The sequence below is a fragment of the Chelon labrosus genome (genome assembly GCF_963514085.1).
Source record: "Chelon labrosus genome assembly, chromosome: 8".
In the NCBI taxonomy this organism is placed as follows: domain Eukaryota; kingdom Metazoa; phylum Chordata; class Actinopteri; order Mugiliformes; family Mugilidae; genus Chelon; species Chelon labrosus.
Window position 1 is genome coordinate 943,244 of NC_140358.1, and position 22,562 is coordinate 965,805.

A 22,562-nucleotide genomic window follows, 5' to 3' on the forward strand; every position below is an offset into this window, starting at 1 on the left:
AAAAATTCATTTTGGGCAAGCTGACTCCTTATGTGTCTTTTTCAGTAGAGAATGTTTAGCATTTGACAAAGCTGTAAAGAGCTGCTCCCACAGTTCATGGAAAAATCATGGATAGGCCCAGTTACTACAAAATAATGTATATCCAAAACTATAATAAAAATGTAATCACATGTTTTAAAATCATTCTTAACAATGTTTGACCAGACTGTTTAATCAGAATATTTGAGAAGGCTCAAAAGTCTCCTTATAACCAAGCTTCTTAAGACTTTAAAGTCTTAAGAAGCTTGGTTATAAGGAGACTTTTTTTTTATCAGTTTGTCTCCGTGTAGAAATAGGTATTCTGGGAATATTTACTACTATGATATGATTGTGTCTATTCTGAGCTCATTATATCAGTAGTGTTCTTTTTTTTCTTTTTCATTCAGGTCTCTACGTTAAAGAGACAGAAGATAATGAGCCAGTGATTTCCACTGTGATAGACCTCCACAGATTGATAACAACCAAACACCTCCCAGCCGTCCAGGGTTGGATTCAGGTTAGTACTTACACTCTGAGCTCAGATATGTAGACATGTAATCAGTTGTTACATTTAATGTGCCTTGACATTTGTATATATGTTGATTACTAACATGATTGATAATCCATAATTGCATCACTCCTTCATCTGCTGCTTGTAGACATTAATACTACTGGTGCTTAAAGATTCAAGTGTTTATTTTTACTTCCACAATATGTTAATAAAAACAAACAGGGATGTGAAATACTGTTTCTCCTAGTCCCACTTGGCTACATACACCCACCAGCAACAACATTAAAAAAACTGACAGTAGACTGATCTTATGACAATGTAATATTCTGCTGGGAAACCTTTGGACCTGGCATTTGGAACCTCACCACATAGAAATGACACTCCTTGATAGCAGCAGCCATCCCCAGCATGATGCTGCCTGACACAGGCACAAACGATTTAAGGACAACTCAAAAAACATGAAGAACAGAACAAGGTGTTGGCCTGGCCTCCAAATTCCCTAGATTCCAAACTGATCAAGTATCTGTGTGATGCACCGAAACAAGCCTGATCCACAGAGGTCCCTCCCCTTAACTCATAGGACCCAAAGGCCCTGTGACAACATTCTGTTGCCAGACATCACAGGACACCCTTAGAATGCCTACGTCCATTTTCTGATGAGTCACAACCGTTTTTGACCCACAAGGGAGGCCTACACAATATTAGGAAGGTGGACATAATGTTATGCCTGATTGTTTGTTAGGCTGACAAGACACACACCATACCTTGCTTTTGATATACACAACTGTACACTGTTTATAAAAATTGCACTGTTATTAATAATTGTAAGTTTAAGAGCTACTTATACAATGATTAAGTGAATGAATGAATGCTGGAAGCAGTGAGGCTGTTCGACAGGATACTGTAAATGGTGGCTCTGTAGAAGGCTGTCAGAATGTTTGGGGGGATGTTGCTGAGTCCTCTTGAGTGCTGTGGTGTTTTCAGTCCAGGGGAGGTCTGTTCTTAAAATCTATCTGTAGAAACTCTGGTCTTCTTTCTATCTGCTCTTAATTTGTTTTGTCTGTTGAGGAAGCCCTTAAACCCAACAGATATCATTAACCAGTTTGGCTGCCCCTGTCTTTATGTTTGCAGGTCTTTACCAAGTCAGGTGCAGAGCAGCAGCTGTTGAGACGAGCGCTGGATCTGAAGAGGTCTTTAGAAGCTGCTCTGCAGAAACATCAGGAGCTTCACATTGACTACAAGACCAGGGTTCGCAAAGTGGTGAGTTCCACATAGTATTACAACTGTTAGTAAAGCCGATATGTGCATATATTCTTTTAAAAATCATGTCTACCGCAGCACTAGAGTGAAGGTAAAAATTGCTGTTGTAATCAAAGAAAAACAATGTAATAATACTCCCTGCATCCATAGTCTGCCTGTGAAGCATTTAGGCAGGTTTGTGTCAGTTAAAAGATTTAGGGTGAAGCCTTCTTTGTTATATCAGATACTTTAAGCAGGCAGTCAATAGAGGGAGGTCAGTCATGCTTTAGGGTCTTTATAAAAGAGATGTTTTTACCCGTGTTTAATTACATGGTGTAATTCGTACTATTTTATAGCACGTCCAGCAGATGGCAGCGTTATACCACAAATCAGATCAAGACATCAGTATTAAACACTGATAGTACAGAGTTAGAGAAGAGGGTGACAATTTTTCGGGACTCCCGCGGGTCACGGTATTCCCGTGGGAGTCCCGTGGTACGGGAGTAAATTTCACTGTTGGTGACGTGATAGGGACGGGATAGAGCAAATAATCAACGGGAGCGGGCAGGAGCGGGACGGAGCAAGAGATTAAATTAAAAAATGACGCTGCAATGCACTGGTGAGTGCGCCCAAAGATTGTGAGGCATTTCATTTTAGAAAAGAGAACCAATTACAACCCACGATACGTTTGTTGTTGATTGGTAGCCTATCAGAGCAAGACAAAGCAGCTGCCCTAAGTGTAGCCTAAATTTCCGAGGCAACCTCAGTGATTTGACCGCGATTAACCAAACATGCTACAGGGAGGCAAGTTGGGCAACAGAGTCTGATAACTTTAGACAACAACATAGTGAGCGGGACGGGATTTGGGAGTCTTTCTCTCGGGATTTTGCGGGACAGGATTTTTTGGGGGGGCGCAGTCACGTGATCGGGATATGACGGGAGTATTTTCGTGGGCTCGGGATGGGATGGGAACGACAATTGTGTCACCCTCTAATTTAGAGGAGTGATGCAGTTTGATATGATATGATCACAACTGTAGCAGACTATATTCTTCTAAACTTTTCAGTACTGCAGTACTGTACATTTCCATTCTCCGAGGATGGAAATGTGCTATATATAAAGTACTATACATTCTGAATAATGCCTGACTCACTGTGTGGAGTTTGCATGTTCTCCCTGTGTCTTTGTGGGTTCTCTCCGGGTACTCCAGCTTCCTCCCTCTATCCCACTATATAAGATGTGCTCGTTAGGTTAATTGGTGATTCTAAATTGGCCGTAAGTTTGCATGTGAGTGTGAATGGTTGTCTGTCTCTCTGTGTTAGCCCTGCGATAGACTGGCGACCTGTCCAGGGTGTACCCCGCCTCTCGCCCGATGACAGCTGGGATAGGCTCCAGCCCCCCTGCGACCCTTCACAGGACAAGCAGTTACAGAAGATGAATGAATGAATGAATGAACAACACAAACTAGTACGGTGTACATAATAAACATGCACCAAAAATATATCAAAGACAACTGGCTAAAACTGCATGTGAGGGGGCGGCTGTGGCTCAGTAGGTAGAGCGGGTTGTCCACGAACCAGAGGGTTAGCAGTTCGATCCCCAGAATGTGCCACATGCTGAAGTGTCCTTGAGCAAGACACTGAACCCCCAGCTGTGTGAATGTGTGAGTGCTTGTGTGAGCGAATGGGTAGATGTGTCTCTGACTGTAAAAGCGCTTTGAGTACCAATAGGTAGAAAAGCACTATATAAAAGCAAGACCATTACTACTACAACCATCCCTAAAAGACATCTAAAAATAGTCAGTATACAGTTGAAACCAAATGTCTTGAGATGTTGCTTCAATATTTCCACATAATGTTCTTTCCTCATGATGCCGTCTATTTTATGAAGATCACCAGTTCCTCCTGCGGCAAAACAGCCCCACAACATGATGCTACCACCCCCATACTTCACAGTTGGGATGGTGTTCTCAGCCTTACAAGCTTCCCCCTTTTTCCTCCAAATGTAACGATGGTCATTATGGTCAAACAGTTCCACTTTATTTTCATCAGATCACAGGACATGTCTCCAAAAATTAAGGTCTTCGTCCCTGTGTGTATTTGCAAACTGTAATCTGACTTTTTTATGTTGCTTTTGGAGTAATGGCTTCTTCCTCGCTGAGTGGCCTTTCAGCCCATGTCGGTACAGGACTTGTTTCACTGTGGAGAATGACACTCTCTTACCAGCTTCAGCCATCATCTTGACAAGGTCTTTAGCTTTTGTTTTGGGGTTGATTTGCATGTTTTGGACCAAAACTCTGCTCTTCTTTCTATCTGCTCTATGGGACATAGAACCCGTCTCCTTCCTGAACGGTATGATGGCTGGACATTCCCATGGTGTCTATACTTATACGTATAACTGTTTGAACAGATGAACGTGGCACCTTCAAGCATCTGGAAATTGTATCCAAGGCTGCTTTCTTTTGATTTTCCCATGAGGTGTAGCCTTAATATACATCCACAGGTGTGCCTCCAATTAACTCAAATGTTGTCTGTTAACCTATGAGAAGCTTCCAAAGCCATGACATCATCATCAGGGCTTTCCTTCATTGTTTAAAGACATAGTAATCTTTGTGTATGTCAAAAAAAAAATATTTAGTTTTCAGACTCCATTGTAGTTTATTTGACACATTGTAATTAATACAAACCTCAACCATTTTTGAACAAATAAAAGTAAACTTTACTGTGTAATTATGTTCAGTGTAACAGGTTTGCGTTTGCGTGGGAGCCCATCAAAAACTTGTCCATCTCATCGCTAGCAGTGTCCTTTATTGATTCATTCATTCCATCTAGAGGGTGGAATGGCCCGTTAATTATTTGCTCTATCCCGTCCCTATCACGTTACCAACAGTGAAATTGACTCCCATACCGCGGGACTCCCGCGGGAATGCCGTGACCCGTGAAAAATTGTCACCCTCCATCCGCGCCCTGCACCCCCCCCTGCAATGGCTCTGCGCCCCATCTAGTGGTCATTAGCAGAAGGGTCGCTATGAGCACTGGTGCCTGGCAGGACTGAGTGAAAATAAAGGAGTCACTGAGCTGCTGTAAGACATATTGGGGAAATTGAATTTTAAAAGTCTTCTTTGTTTGAATTCTTCTTGAATTAAGTGGCATTCATCAAGCTTGGAAGTTACCAAATCCTGTTGCAAGTTTAGTCGGCCCCTATCATGCACAATACAGGTCAGACAAATCATTGCGGTTTTCTAAGTGTTTGCAGTTTTTTTTTTCTTGTTTGTTTTCTCCTATAATCCTGAGGACTCCCAGAGGAAATGTCATAACAGAGACTGAGAGAGGGTGGATAAAAATATTATTAGTAAAGACATGTGGGAGACGTGAGATAGTAGCACAGCCATAATGCCTAATGCATCAGAGACAGAGAGAAGAAATTGGGGAGCAAGGGGGAGGATGCGTCCATTTATCCACTTCACTACCGCTAATGTGCCCCATGGCTTGACAGTTGATAGCTCTATATGCTGCCTGTGTGTCTATCTCAGCATCACCTCAGCTGTTGTTTGAGCTGGGCCTAAATAGAGGCACAGGTTAACTGGCCCAGTAATACCATACCATCAAAGCTTGTAGTCAAAGTTGTTGTTGTTTTAATTGGTGCTGGAATGTCGTAAAGTGTTTCAGAGTTGGTGCATACTTTCAGTCCAGAGACAAAAACAAAAAAAAATTCAGGAATTCACAGCAGTATGGCAGCACCACTGCCATTTCAGGAGGTAAAAGACCAATGAATGCTAACTGCTTTATGTGTTTGATAAAAAGGCATGAAAGTTGTAGCGTGTGAATCCCTCTTTTGCTCATCAGAGCTGCAGAGTGACAGTGATAGAGCGCCAGGCGTCTCGCTCTGCCTGGTTATCACTGTCAGGGACCAGTCTGCTGCACCAGCAGGCCCAGCACTGCGATAACCACACAACTTACAGCCCCTTTATCATAATTAGCTTTTCCTTTTTAGCCTTAAAAGGCCTTCCATTACTGGGTCCTTCTCTATCGGGCCACTGACACACCACACGATTGGTTTCTTTCTCAGCGGGCCTCTCAGTGGACTTTCCCATAACAGGGAGCTGGGGAAGAGCAGTTTTGTGGAGGTAGATAGAGAGGCTTGTTTACTGAATGAGAGAATAAGGCAGAGGGATGGTTCAATGTGGGACCGTCTGTGTGAATTCAATGAAAATAAGGATTTGCAAATAGTTGGTATAAGTCAAATATCAGAAAACAGTCATTTGCCATGGGGTGGCATGCACTGATGGCAGTGTAGCTCTGCCAACATTGGGGGGGACATTTGTGCTCTTTGTATTAAGTTTTAAGGTTAGAACTTAGAACTTTATAAGTGCAAACAGTGAAATTTATGGATATTCAAGTATATTGCTGCCGTTGTTACAAGGTTCGTTGTTCCCGTTGTTACGGGATTTGTTTGTGCAGCTCGGAACAGATGATTATGAACCACTAGCTTGGCTTAAATGGAGCAACTCTCTGACCCTACAGTCAGAGGATGTGAAAATGCTGACACTAACGTTGGCCACAGAGAAGGCCTAAGAATACTCAAACTTGAACTGTGATTGGTTAAAGGAACAGTGTCATTACAATGTACATCAAGCTTCAGCCCCATGCAGTTTTAATTGTGAAAGCCCAGGCAGATTTCGTTGACTCATGATGGCTGAAATATGATTGGATAAAAACTCTAATGCAAAGTTACACTGCCAGAAGCACCACAGCTGAGAGACAGACAAGCCATAAAATGAAAAGAATAAGCTATTGGGAATAACTTAAAAGATTAATAGGAAAATATTAAAATGTAAATGTGATTTTGATAAAGTTTAGCCCTGCAAAGAAGGCTTTGCTGGCCTTCACGGCACAGTTTTTTAATAAAACTGCTGTATTTATAGGGTTATTGCAAAAGCCACTGCTTCCCCTGATCCTTTAGACCGGAGTTCCACATGTTAATGCGCTCTCCTCTATTTTCTTGTGTTCAACAGAGATAATTAACTTGTTCTAATATATCCTTTAGCATTCTAAGTGGAGATGCAACAAACTTTCTGAAAGTTGTGTAGATCAAGTTAAAGGACTAGTCTGTAGAGTTTAGTGCCACCTACTGATGAGGTTGCAGATTGCAGTAGACTGAATGCTTCCTTCCTCGCTCCTCCCCTTCTAACAACATTAGAGAACCTACAGTGGATGTCTCTTCCACTTAGAAATGAGAAAGGTGCACTCAGTGTCTGTTTTTTTCTTTTATATGCCAGAAAGATGGTGGTGCAACATAGTGGACTCTGGAAAAAGACCTGTAACATATGTAGGTAAAATTATAATTATTACAATAGTCCTACTCACTAGACCTTTTCGGTAGATATTGAATTTGAACGTAGAAGTGATGAAGCAAAGTCAGGTTGTTAAGTTTCACAGATAAACAAGGAAAAGAAACTTGCTTTTTCTGACTGTGCTGTGAATAAATATCCTTTTAGTGACAGCTCTTGTTACAGCTTTTCACAGTAACTTTAATACTTTCTAGAGAAATGCTTAAAAGCAGTTTTCAGTAAGCACTATAACTTGAGAATCCTATGTGCACCCGTTCAGTGCTGCTCACAAACATGGGCTTTTGTTGAGGAAAGGATAAGACATGCAGACTTATTTAAACCTATCTGTTTTTAAGAGTGTATTCAGTCACTCTTGGCACCATTCATACAGGCCAGGGCCTTGTTTACTGCTGATAACCCATCTTATCACAGCACAATGGATGTGGCCGCCTGTTTCTCACTGGAGATAAACAAAGAAAGACCATCCCTCTATTTCTCTCTACTAATGTTCCCTCCTTCTCATATGTACATTCATTCTCTGAATGAGCGTCCTTCCCTCAGTTGTATACCAATAACGTGTTTCCTCTCCGTCTCTTTGCCATATTTTTCTGTTTCTCTATCATTGTGCATTAGTTTCATAGAGATTCTTTGTTGCCTTAGCTGCACCACATTGTAAATGGGTTGATCCGTTTTTTTAACAGTAATGAAAGGAAGGAAGGAAACAAGTTCACAATCGCAAAGCAATAACAAGAGCTTTAAGATGTCTTGTGTCTAATGCAAGTAGGGCCGGTTATGGCTACTGATTTCCTGAATTATTTGATTCACATTCTCAAGGTCCTGATTACATTTCAGTTCAATTCAATATTAATTTGGAGATATTTCAGCTTTAAAACTATTTTTCTTAGTTATGAAAGAGATTTACACAAACCAAATGTTGACATTTGTTTCATGCTGTTTCACAATATTTTACCTCTAGCTGTCACATCTTGCGTAGAGGATGCAGGACATGACATATATATTAAAAAAAAAATCCTTCTAAGGATTTTAAGAATTAGCATCAGATTGATGAGCAGTGTTTTTATTTAAATATACTGTTAACAGTTATCTGTGTGGACGTTTTTATTCCTTTCTGTTGTATACTGACATTGTTGTTTTTTTTTGTTTTTTTTTTGTTACCAGTCACAAAATAAAATCATTGATAGAATCATGTATTGTATAGTGTATATAATATTTAAGCTGATTTACATGAAGATAAAAAAAATAACAAAAAAGGGCACTGTTTAATGTCTTTAGTCATTAGAGTGTGTTAAATATATGAGATATATTGTAAGCGGGAAAATCATTTATTGGAAACTGAATGCATGTTTGAGATGTTTAGGCCATAAACTTACAATCTTTCGAAAGGCATCAGTGATCACACTGACCATATTAAATAACGTATAGCATTATACTTGATCAAAATTTTCATGATATTACCCTGGACAACCCATAATAAGGTCAGTTTTGCAAAATAAAAATAGCATTTTAAGATGATGTGTTTTGCATGACTGAATGAAAGATGATCAGTGCAAATGTGGACAAACTTTAATATATTTTCTAAAAGAGACAGTGTAGTGTCATCATGTGGCAAGTATAATTGGATGGAAATGGGATCATAATAGTGATCAATGTGGACACAATCTGGTTCCATCGGGGGTCTCTGTGGGAGGAGAAGGTGTCCAAATTACAACTTATGGATGCACATCCGATTGTCATGGTGTGTGCATGGGGGCAAACTCAGCTCCTGGGCTTCACAAACCCCCACGTCTTTGGACCACTCTGGACCTTTTCAGGACACTGCAGGTGTCCTCACTGAGCTTTCAGGACTTCTCTGACAAAATAGAATAACACAGGGTAATTTCACTATGGAAGTGGGCAAGAGTCTATAATAAAAACTGTTTTGATTACCGATTGAGACTTCTGGGAGAGGGAAGTGAACTAGACAGTTGAGAATAAGCTCGTTGACGGGAAGGTTTGGGAAGCTCTGGGCTGGCTAATAGACCTGCCAGGCTAGGTTAGTGAAATAAAGATGTCACCCCTTTCATCATATAAGCTGACTGCTCCCCAGAGACAAAGGCTGCGTCTATGCATGCGTGTTTGGGTGGGGGTGGAGAAGTGTAATGAGGTAAAGCAGCAGATTAGAGGCTATGGAGAGGGTGAGAAGGGAGTGGAAAGCTTTTTTCTCATTAGAGTGGGATCTCATGGGATCCTTTCTAGTAGTAATAAATAGAAGTGCAAGGTGGTAATAGAGATGTGGGATGTTGTGGCAAATCAAGCCACAATGAATAGGTCAGACTCTGCTGGAAGCTTTGGGCCTAATTAGTTTGTAAATACATTGAAATCAATCAGCAGATTTCCAGTCTCTCTAGCAGAACAAATATTTAGAAAGTAATATATTGGAACAGTGGTATTGATTGAAATTGGACCAGAGATTGATTTGAAAGTGAAAATTATTGATAAAATCTTTTAAATTAAGTTTTTTTAAAAGGGTGGTGTGTTTGAGGCTGCTCATTCCTTAGCTTGTACTGAGTGTACTGAGCTACAACAGGATGTTGGTCCAAAACCTGCAGTCCTGCAGTAGCCCCAGCATAGATTAATAGGAGCAATAGAAGCTGTAACCCCCAAACTGGAAGACTGGCTCTGGCCCATTCCAGGAACAGGATCAGTCCGAGGAACTGCTAAGACCCTGTGCAGAACTCTCAGGTGTCCAGATCTTTGGTAGAGGCATGGTGTAACCACACATTCTCCATAGTACCCATCAGTACAGTTGGACCTTACTTATACCCTCTTGCGGACATGCACATGGCTAGCTTTGGAGACCTACGGCATGGCCTGTACTTGATGATTTTATTGTACTTTGTAGTCTTCTTTGAGTCTCTTGGAGGACACGTGCAGTTGTTGCTCATATTGTGTAGTAGCAACACAGACAGAAAACCTGGTCATAACTAATTTCCAAATCAAAAATGTGTCAGTTGGACCCAAGCAGAACATTGCAGACTAGCAAATGGTTATATAACACTACCTCAACTTGTCCTATCCGTGTGTATGTGTGCATGTAATTAATGTGTAATATTCTTCGGAAAGTGTGCATTTCTGGAAGCGTTTGTGCATAATGGGTTCATTGAGCTAATTCTTTCTCACTTGCACTCTCTGAAAGAAAATGTCATACGATAATGATGTTATTAGAGGTATTCAGTATTTCCAAAAGAGATTTTACATTGGAGCCCAAAATTTAGAAATTTAGAATGAAATGATCTAGTCACAGTGTGTGTGTGTTCTTGTGCATGTGCATGTGTGCAGCCAAGTGGAGATATATTAACTTGTCAGTGTAGACAATGGAGACATCTCTTTTTCACCTCTATGTGCTCTCCTCTCCCCCTTCTCTCTCTGCTTTTACTTCCTCTTCTCATTCTGTTTCACCTCCTCTGTGTGTGCCTGTGTGATGGTTAACCTCCCCTCTTTGCCATACACCTGACTTATGGCTGTGCAGTAATAATTTGCCAGACCTTGGCAGGCTGAGTGTACATTAGCATATAAATAGCAGATGCACTGAGTGCCCATCACAGTTGACTACATTTAATTTTTGGTTTATAAGATTGAATGGGTTTTTAAACGCAGCGCCATCAAACTTGCCAAGAGACAAATGAAGTCAGGGGAGCAGTTGTCCGAGGCAGCGCCCTCACATCACTTTTTATAAAGGATATGTGTCTTATTTAAGAGAGGGAAGGGGGGAAGAGATCAGGTGACATTCTATAGAAGATGAATAAGCTAGACACCTGTGGAGGCAGAAACATACTTCAGTTTCTAGGCTTGTTTGAGAATAGATTTTTCTATGGGGAAAATACGTGGATAGCTATGGAACTACTCAACATGCTGCACAGCTGCTTGTCGATTGGCCAGATAGCTTCAGGTGCTCGTGTCTCTAGAACTTTTGATACTGAACTACATTGGCCTGTCCCAGCTTTTGTAACCAAGAATCTGACTTACTTATTCTTACATATATGCTTACATACACTGTTTGGCCAAAAAGAAAGTCGCCACCAAAAAAAAGGTCACACGCTCTAATATTTCATTGGACTGCCTTTAGCTTTGATTACAGCACGCATTCGCTGTGGCTGTGACATTGCTTCGATTAGCTTTTGCAATGTCACAAGATTTATTTACATCCAGTGTTGCATTCAGTTTTCACCAAGATCTTGTGTTGATGATGGGAGAGTCTGACCACTGCACAAAGTTTTCTCCAGCATATCCCAAAGATTCTCAATGGGGTTAAGGTCTGGACTCTGTGGTGGCCAATCCATGTGTGAAAATGATGTCTCATGCTCCCTGAACCACTCTTTCACAAATTGAGCTCGATGGATCCTGGCATTGTCATCTTGGAATATGCCCGTGCCATCAGACAAGAAAAAATCCATTGATAGAATAACCTCGTCATTCAGTATATTCAGGTAGTCAGCTGACCTCATTCTTTGGACACATCATGTTGATGAACCTTGACCTGAGCAACTGCAGCAACCCCAGATCATAGCACTGCCCCCACAGGCTTGTACAGTAGACACTAGACATGATGGGTGTGTCACTTCATCTGCCTCTCTTCTTACCCTGATGCGCCCATCACTCTGGAACAGGGTAAATCTAGACTCATCACACCACATGACCTTCTTCCACTGCTCCAGAGTCCAATCTTTATGCTCCCTAGCAAATTGAAGCCTTTTTTTCCAGTTAGCCTCACAGATTAGTGGTTTTCTTAAGGCTACACAGCTGTTCAGTCTCAATCCCTTGAGTTCCCTTCACATTGTACGTGTGGAAATGCTTTTACTTTTACTATTAAACACAACCCTGAGTTCTACTGTTGTTTTTCTTCAAATGTTTAAGTGATCGCTGACCACGATCAATCAGGATTTTTTTTATGACCACATAACATAATTTTAGTAGTTTTTGCAGTCTCCTTAGATGTTTTCTCTGCATGCCAATGAGTTGACCCTTCTCAAATGGACTAGCATCTTTTCCACGACCACGAGATGTGTCTTTTGACATGGTTGTTTAAGAAATGAGAAGCTACTCATTGCATCAGTTGGGGTTAAATAACTTGTTGCCAGCAGAAAGATAATTACCCATGGAGTATTTATCCAACAGGAGGCTCGAACCTGTTTACTTAGTTAGATCCAGGTGGCGACGTTTTTTTTGGCCAGGCAGTGTATATTTACACTTCTCTGGATGTCTGATTTTTTTTTCTGTCTTTTGGGTCTTGTGTCAGTGTTCATGTCAACAACTGAGTCCAACATCTGTCTGCTGCTAACATGTTTCCACTAACAATATTAACATGCTAATATTTAACAGGCAATCTTCACTATTTTAATTAGGGCTGGGCGATATGGCTGAAAAATTTATCATGATATAAGTGTTTCATATCAGTCGATATGGATAACTATTGATTTGTTTTTTTTAACCTATTCTACCCAGACTTCTCAACTGTGCTGAGCGGGAGCATGTCTTTCACTGAATGATACGCCACTGCATCCGTTGTTTCTTTATATCGCTTTGATGTTTTGTCGTATGGCACTGCTGCCGTGTACCTCTTGATCAGAGTTTGCGCTAAACTTTTTCGTTCTCTGTCATTTTGACTGACAGGGTCATAAAAATCCGTCATAACCCATTTTTACCTGTCACACATTTTTTTTTTTTTTAAATGATAACAATGACATATTCAATAGCGGTTAATTTTCCTTCATTTTTGATTAATATTCAGTAGCAGTGGAAAAAAAGATTCGGCTCATATAACCGGCCGTCAAAGACAACTCAAGAATCACGAATCGAGACGTCCATTCTCAGGCTCGGCTCAGTTGAGTCCTACCACATTTTATATATATATATATATATATATATATATATATATATATATATATATATATATAGTCAATAAACGGCACCATTCAAACATCTTACATCTCACTCGGCAGAGAAACAAAACGTAAAAATTCTCCTTTAACTCCACGCCGTTGTTTCTTGTTGTGGTTGTTGTTGTTGTTGATGCCACCAACCTGGCTTAGCTGGGCCATGATGGGTTGAGAGGTTAAAGCCCTTCCTCTGCCTACATCCCCCAGAATGGCTTGCAGTTCTGGCTCTGGGTTTTCTTCCTATTTTTCTCTAACGGAGTTCAAGTGAAATTATCAAACATTCTATCAAACGTATTTTCTATTGATATTGATTACGTGTCTCGTGATAGATATCATTATCGTTTTATCGCCCAGCCCTAAGTTTAATAAAATATTGACATGATAACATTTTCTATTTAGCACTTACCTCAAAATACGTCTGAGGCTGCATTTGTTTAGTTTTACAGGTAAAATCAGTGCATCACCACAGACAGTTTCTTAGTTTGAAATGTGGTTTGGAAATATTTACAGTTTTTTGTTTGACTAATTGATTAAATGGTGTAATAACTGACAGATTAATGCACCAACCAAACCATGAACGAGTTGCAGCTGTAATATATGTTGTGTTATTGCCTAAGTAATGTATGCCCCTGACTATAGCAGCCATTTACAACAGACCTCTTTTTATGTTTTATGTTTGTTAAAGAATTGCTGATTTTGTCATTCTTGCCTATTTTCACCTTAGGAATCTGCTTAGAGGTTTTGAGTAAACATGGCTATTACAGTAACACATTGCCCTACTTTACTTAAATCTTTTCTTTATCCTGCTTTGTTTACCAACTATTTTTATTTCAATCTGCACCAGTTTTTCATGTAAAAGTAACCAATATTTGTTTCGTCCTTTTCCTATTACAGTGACACATGACTTTGGTTTACTTAAACCATTGCTTCTAATTTGTCTGCTAAATCTTGATTTTCAGTTAAAGAAGTAGTTTTTATCTCCTGTGGGGAACTCTGTATTACTCTGTGATTTTCAACCTGTGTGTGTCCTAGACAACAAACCAAAGCTCTGTTAAAATGCAAAGCAGCCCCTCATGCAGCAATGTGGGGGAATAGAGGCCATATTTTAACTGCGCTGCCTGTCAGCAAAATCTTTTTGGTAGAAAGCTAATTCTGCTGTAAGACTTACAGCTCTGCCGGGTTGGCCGACAGCACTCGATGCTATCAAGATTAAATTAAGGTGAATTAGAGACAAAGAGGAGGAAAAAGGGGGACAAGGGATGATGTTAGGGCAGGATTTTCCTCCAGCTGGGTGATCACTTCTTAGTCGTAGGTCATTGATCAGAACAGAATAAACCAGCCAGGATTAAAGTAGACAAGCACAAAACCTATAGAGACTATATCTGTGTGTATATTTGTGCGTACGTGTGTTGTGTGTGAATGCGTCTTCTGAGGATGAATAAGTGTAGCAGCATAGTGGAATAATGGAGAAAGTTTGGTTTGGTGCTTAAAATGTTACACTTGTGTTTAACAGCATTCTCTCAACCTAATAAAGTATATTGTCTTCACTTTCAATCTGTGTGGCATCTTTTGTTAGATTAAAAGGATCATGTGTAGTGTTAGCAGTTCTGTTTTATTTGGGCCAAGGGACATATACCTTTCTACCTTTTAACTGTCTCCGGTGTTACCTTTCACAGTCACTAAATTTGTAGTTAAAACTGGAAACTTGGTTCATTTTGCAGAGACTTAGATGTATTTATCTTTGGAAAATTAGTGCACACATACATAATGGTTTTCATATTGGGTCCAAAGCTTTCAGTTGTATCATACATTCCCATTAGATAAAATTAACATGCTGATGTGGCACACAACACTAATTGGACAGAGTTGTCACATTACTATTATTTTGACTGCTACCAGTCATTGTAGTTTAAAGGACTAATTGATAGAGTTTTCATTAGTTGCTGGAGTTTTGCGATTCACTGGTTTAGACAAAGATTTATAGTCATTAGTTGTTAGCACTGTTACTTCACAGTCCCAGGTTTCAAGCCAAGACCTTTGTGTTTTAACCTGTGTAGAAAATGCCCACTTTACAACATGCATCCATACAGTGTCATTTGAGTGCGAGATGTTTAATAGAATAATTTTTTTACCTCCCTTACCTTGCTTGAATTTCCTCTGGTTGATCTGGTTTTCACCAACAGTCCAAAGACATTAACTTAGATGTATTAGGAACTAGGCGTACTACAGAAATCACACAGTGGCACACAGAATGCACAGGCATGCTTCTGTTTCATACAAAATTCAAGTTTTGGACTGCACTGTCCACAAAGTTGCCTGCGTGGACCCTCACAAATACTGGGTAAATGATCTCATTTGTCCTAAATTGACCTTTAAGTTTAGGTGGACATGAAAAGCATAATTTGGTGATTAGTAATGGTTCGATGAATTAAAGCTATAACTCTAAAGGACTCAATATCCATCTATGGAACTGTGCCTTTCAGGACAGCTTTCCTTTTGCAACAAGATGCATTGTTTAATTATTAGTCTATAAATATTAATTACTATTTTGGTAAAATTACTTTTCCGAGTTCAGGGCTAGGTCAGTAATCTTATTCTGACTGACCAACCAATTCCCAAATTTTTTTGATTCTAGTCGGTCAGAAAACTCAACTAATTTTGCCCAGTTTTTCTCCTTAACACTGACGCAAAAATCCTTGCCAAAGTTCTGGCACGCCAACTGGAGGGTGTTCTTCCTTCCATTAAATCAGCTGACCAAACAGGTTTTATCAAGAATCGTTACTATTTTTTCAGTGTCAGATGCCTTTTTAGTATCCTTTATAGCCCCTCTCCACCAGGCGTGCCAGATGTAGTCCTGTCACTTGATGCTGAAAAGGTGGGGGGGGCTGGAGCCTATCCTAGCTGTCATTGGGCAAGAGGCGGGGTACACCCTGGACAGGTTCAGCCTATCACAGGGCTAACACAGAGAGACAGACAACCATTCACACTCACATGCACACCTACGGCCAATTTAGAATCACCAATGAACCTAACCAGCATGTCTTTGGATGGTGGGAGGAAGCCAGAGTACCCGGAGAGAACCCACGCAGACACAGGGAGAACATTAAAACTCCACACAGAAAGGCCCAGTCGCTTACTAACAGAATTTGGCAAATTATCTAGCTACAGGGTCAACATTCAGAAAATTCTGATGCCTGTTGGCACTAGTAATGGTGAGACATCCTTAAATTCACTTCCCTTTAAAATCATCCCTAAAAAAAATTCAAATACCTCAGCATATGGATCACAGATAAACATAAAGATCTTTATGCTGCTAACTATCAGCCCCTGTTATCAAATTTAAATCAGGATATCGAACAATGGAATCCCCTGCCTTTCTCTTTGGGTGGAAGAATTAATGCAGTAAAGATGAGTATACTGCCTAAGTTTTTATATATTTTTCAGTGCCTTCCAGTCTTTTTAACTAAATCATTTTTTACCAAATTACATAATCATGTATCATGTTTCATTTGGAACAAAAACAAACGTGGTGGTACGTGGTCCGGGAGAGGTATGGTCTCACTGATCTGTATATTGACAGCAATTTTGCCTCCTTTGAACAGTTATATATCATATACAGTGGCAAGAAAAAGTATGTGAACCTTTTGGAATTTCATTGTTTTTTGAATAAATGTCATAAAATGTGATCTGATCTTCATCTAGGGTATTGACAAATATAATGTGTCTAAAATAATAACACAAAAAAATCAGATCTTTCATGTCTTTATTGAACACACTCATTCAACATTCAAAATGGCAGTGGAAAAAGTAAGTGAACCCTTAGAATTAATAACTGGTTGACCCCACCTTGGCAGCAATAACCTCAACTAGGCGTTTCCTGTAGCTGTGGATCAGACCTGCACATCATTGAGGAATTTTAGCCCATTCTTCATTGCAGAAGTGCTTTAGCCCTGTGATATTCTTTGGACATCTCATGTGTATGGCCCTCTTCAAGTCAGTCCATGGCATCTCTATTGGGTCAAGGTCTGGGCTCTGACTTGGCCACTCCAAAAGGCGGATTTTGTTTTTCTGAAGCCATTCTGTTGTGGACTTGCTCCAGTGTTTTGGGTCGTTGTCCTGTTGCATCACCCACCTTCTACACAGTTTCAGCTGACGTACAGACATTCTCACATTATCCTGAAGAATTGTTTGATATATTTGGGAATTCATCTTCCCCTCAGTGATTCCAAGCTGGCCAGGCCCTGATGCAGCAAAGCAGGCCCAAATTATGATGTTTCCTCCACCATACTTTACAGCTGGGATGATGTTTTCATGATGATATGCCGTGCCCTTTCTACGCCAGATGTAGTGCTGTGTGTTTTTTCCAAATAGTTCAATCTTAGTTTCATCAGTCCACAAAACATTTTGCCAATACCGCTGTGGAGTGTCAGTGTGCTCTTTTGCAAACTTCTGGCGTGCAGCAATGTACTTTTTAGTAAGCAGGGGCTTCCTTTGTGGTGTCCTGTCGTGGATACCCTGCTTGTTCAGTGTTTTACTTATTGTAGACTCATGAACAGAGATGTTAGCAAGTTCCAATGATGCCTTCAAATCTTTGGCTGTCATTCGGGGTTGTTTCTTTACCACAATGACGAGTCTTCGTTGTGCTCTTGGTGTCATTTTGAATGAGCGCCCACTTCTTGGTAGAATAGCAACAGTCCCACAGTGTCTCCATTTGTAGATTGTTTGCCTAACTGCAGACTGGTGAAGTCTTTGAAATAACTTTGTAACCCTTGCCAGCTTTATGTAAATCAACAATTCTTGATCGTAGATCCTCTGAAAGCTCTTTTTGTTGAGGCATGGCTCACATAAGCGTGTTCTTCTTGTGCAGAGCAAACTCCAAACGTTTGAGGGGTTTTTATCAGTCAAAGTAGCTGTAGTCCACACCTCCAAACTTATTATCTTAACGAGACTCCAGGTGTGCTAAAACCTGACTCCAATTAAGTTTTTTGAGGTCATTAACTCAAGGGTTCACATACTTTTTCCACAAACACGATGATTTTTTTTTGGTTGTTCTCAATAAAGACATGAAAGATCAAAAAAAAGTTGTGTAATTATTTGAGACACATTATGTTTGCCATTACCCTTGACTTAGATGAAGATCAGATCACATTTTATGACAAATTTATTCAGAAAACCGTGAAATTCCAAAAGGTTCACATACTTTTTTCTTGCCGCTGTATATATAATATCATATTCCCAAATCACATTTTTAGCTTCAGAATTTTCTATTCTCAAACTTTAAATGTGTTCCCTTACGTGCTCCAACTTGTCTGTTAGGCTCACTTTTCGATTGGAAACCAGTTAGAAGAAACTATTAGCACGATATACGAAATACTGTATTCTCATAACTTGATGCCCTTAGACTCCTCAAAAATAAATGGGAGACAAATTTAAATGAACCAATCCCAGACAACACTTAAAATTACTCTCTAAGATCAAAGCTGACATAGACCTTATCATCCAGCCACTCTCTTACACATGTTCTGGACATGTCCAAAGCTTTACACTTTCTGGCAGTTCCATCTTTAAGACCTTTTCTATTTCTGGGTATACGGCTTGCGCCATCTCCTTTCATTACGCTTTTTGATATAGTCCAGATGTGCTCCCATCTTGAGATGTGGGAAAGCCTTATTCTACTGGACCATAAACAGACAGTAGTTATTTATTAATTAAATATTAAATATATGTATTTATTTGTTATTTAGTTATACAGTTATTTCTTATAACTAGATTTCAATAAAACTGCTTAGTATCAGTATCATTCGTAAGCTAATTCTAACATTTTAATGGACTTTATCAGCACGAACACAGCACCCCTCTATTGCTCATACACAGAACACAGACACACACACATACACACAAGCCTGTATTACACACTAATGAAAAAGAGGCCCTTGGGAATAAGAGGTTATTTTAGCTTTAGGTAGTTACTGCTCCTCATAACGCTAATCACTGTGATTATTATGCTGCTGGTGTGTGTGTCAGTGCGTGTGTCCTTGTTGTTAAATGTGCAGCTACCACGCACATTTGTGTTATGGAAATGCCCCTTGTGCGTATGGGAGTGTTGTGTTCTGCATTGTAGCCCAGCCAATGGCTAACATCCTCATCAGTATATTAAAAACCATACATTTTGCTTTGCACTGATAGCAGCTCATCACACCCACATAAGCACATTCACACACCCGCGCACACCCGCGCGCACACGCGCACACGCGCACACACACACGCGCGCACACACACACACATACACAAATATGTAATACATATTTTTGAAAACAAGACTCAGACTGTAAGCGCAAAACGCCTCACATATTATGTAAAATCAGAATCACACATTTTTACCAAATTATACATTCTTCATTTACTACTACTACTTTTCATTTACTTTACATTCTTCATTGGGCTTTGTCATTATAATTTGATATTTAATTGTGCAGAGAGAAACTGGTCTCATCTACAGACATATGTACCGATCAGGCATAACATTGTGACCATCTGTCTAATATTGTGTAGGTCTCCCTTGTGCCTTCAAAATGATTCATCATAGAATGTCAATGGGTCTTCTGAGGGTGTCCCTTGGTGTCTAGCAACAGAATTTTGTTAGCAGGGGCCTTTGGTTCCTTTGGGTTGAGGGAAGGGGCCTCTGTGGATCAGACTTGTTCCAGTGCATTCCACAGATTCTTGGTCAGTTTGGGATCTAGTGAATTTAGAGGTCAGGTCAACACCTTGTGCTGTTTTTCATGTTTTTTTGAGTTGTACCTAAACTCGTGTGTGTGTCTGTGTCAGGCTACATCCTGCTGGGGATGGCTGCTGCCATCAAGGAGTGTCATTGCTATGGGTTGGGGGTGCCTTGTCTGGTCTCGGTGGGTGGTACATGTCTAAGTAACAGCCATATGAATGCCAGGCCCAAACGTTTCCCAACAGAACATTGTATTGCCACAAGATGGCAAACGCAATTCTATGTTCTTATGTGCAGAACACACATAGTCAACACGATCAACTAATCTTGCAGAGAGCTTTACTTTAAAACAGGAAGCTGTGTGGCTCTTTTAAGACATTGCGCGTTTGGACAGATACACGGGAAGTCAGTCAAAGACATTGGATTTAATATTTAGTAAAAACTCCTTGCCAGTAAATGGACCCAACAGACATTGGACCTGGATTTTAGCCTGTACTAACAATCATTTGTAAAATGCAAATTAAAAAAACAAAAATGACAGACTCAGTACCACCTACCACACAGTGTGCTTTTTGGAAGCTGACTGTTACAACGTAAAATTTACGGGAATTGATTTTTGCATTTTCTGAACGGAATAACTGAAATTATTGTAAGCTAAACTTTGCACCCTCTTCCTCAGATGAAAGCCTCTTCAGATGGAGAAGAGGAGGATGACTATGATGATTTTGATGAGGTTCCAGAAAAAGAAGGTTATGAGCCGTACATTCCAGAGTATCTACGAGCTGAGTATGGTGAGTTAAACTACGCACACGCATGCACACACACACGCGCACACACCCACACACACACACCTACATCCACACACACACACACAGTTCAAACCTACAGGCATGTGCATAAATAGTGATTCACTATTTATTATTAATTAAGCTACAAAGGAAGACCTGCTGCTGCCATAATCTCTTAAGATTCACACACACTCTTCAAACAAACAATCGCACACCCAGTCATGCTTCAAAGAAGTGGCTTTCACCTGCTGGTATAGTGGCTTAATCAAACAATTTTTATTTATTTATTTTCTTTAAAAAATATTTTTTTGACCTTATTAGTTCCTAATAAACAGAAATATGGACAGCAATTCAAAGGCCTTGTAACAGGACTTATATGAGTACCATTTTGTGCTTCCTTCACATAGCCAGTTTAATAAAAAAAATAGAGAATGTGGGAGCTGTGGAGCAGTGGTTAGAGGTGCAGCTTGGGAGCTAGCCTTAGAGGCTGCTGCCCACTGCTCCAACCGTGGGTCAAACAGCAGGAGCTGCAATTTCCCCATTGCAGGACAATTAAAGGTTAACATTTATTTATTTATTATTTTATTTAGAATGAGCAGTTCTGTGTTGTGACTTAGACCTGTGCATTATGTTGTTTCCAAAACCTCATCAGCACCTGCATTATGTGAATTTGGAAGTGTCAGTTTTTAAGCTTAACGGACTGTTCTTGGTTCTCCAGCATGAGGATGTTCATTAAACACACTTTAATGATCACGATGTTTAAGTATCACGATGCAGCAGAATGTTTCTTTCAGGTTTCACCACAAAATGTTGCACTATGTTCACCAGCATACTGTGACATACACAGTGAATTTATGGAATCTCTTTCTCTGAAAACAGTTGCATGCTGCTGCTGGTCTGAGCTATAAAACTGAATCAGGTGATAATTTTGTGGGGGGCTTTAAACCAAAACAAGCAGCTGAATGTTCAGTTGTACTGTAGAGTTTTAGACAATGGTAAATGGCCCTACTTTTATATAGCGCTTTTCTATCTATTGGTACTCAAAGCGCTTTACAGTCACAGACACATCTACCCATTCGCTCACACAAGCACTCAGACATTCACACATCTTGCTCAAGGACACTTCGACATGTGGCACATTCCGGGGATCGAACCGCTAACCTTCTGGTTCGGGGACAACCCGCTCTACCTACTGAGCCACAGTCGCCCAATGGCAGAGTTGTTGATATTTCTCTGCAGAATCACCACACAATTGTTTCATGAATAAGTGATACAACATGTTGAGTAAGCTTAAAAATGAAACTACAAAACCTAGGATATGTCATCCTTGTTGAGTGTAACCAGCCCGCAGTGACTGAGTGAGTCAGTGAGCTAGCCTGTTTTCACAGGCTGGCTTCTGACTGTTAAGTATGTGTATGTGTCTGATTTGGAATGCAGCACAGCCTTGTAATGGAGACAGATTTTCCCTGTGTATCTTTGATGGATATGTTCTGTTAACACTCCCATTTCTCTTTACACACAGTCATCACTAGCTACATATGGATGGCTGTTATAGTACTGTTTTCTTTTATATTGTGACTGCATTGGACATGTATGGATCATGTCTGGCCTCCAGGCAGCATGCTGGGTGAGAGGTCAAATGTTCAGGTCAATAACCAACCGCCTGCTCCTTTTATTGCTATGTCAGCTACTTAACAACATGCTTTCCTTGAAAATTTAGACAGTATTTGAATGCTGTTAATATCATTATCAGCAAGCGGGCACAAGCTTCAGGCAACAGTAAACACTAAAACCTTCTTGGTGCTGCCCTGTCAGCCATATTCACCCATCTGCTGTCCACCACTCATATAGATTATTTTGTGAACTTGTGAACTTCTGTATCTTTATGAGCATGACTGTATTCATGTGTCTGCGTTAATGATACCATAACAGAGCATGTTGTTGACAGTGCACTTACTGCTGGGTCAGCCATGTTGCTGTGGCTGCAGGGTGGCTTTTGACCCTGGCGATCGCTGCCTACCAG

At 40.2% G+C, this 22,562-nt stretch overlaps 1 protein-coding gene across 1 annotated transcript in view; it reads left to right on the forward strand.

Annotated features, from left to right (window-relative positions):
* Positions 1–22,562, forward strand: part of uvssa (UV-stimulated scaffold protein A) — a 56,053-nt gene that overhangs the window by 7,685 nt on the left and 25,806 nt on the right. Inside the window, exons 7-9 of the mRNA XM_084549601.1 lie at positions 426–535; positions 1,661–1,789; positions 20,431–20,542. Coding sequence (XP_084405727.1) covers positions 426–535; positions 1,661–1,789; positions 20,431–20,542 — 351 coding nt within the window. The remainder of the gene's footprint in view (positions 1–425; positions 536–1,660; positions 1,790–20,430; positions 20,543–22,562) is intronic.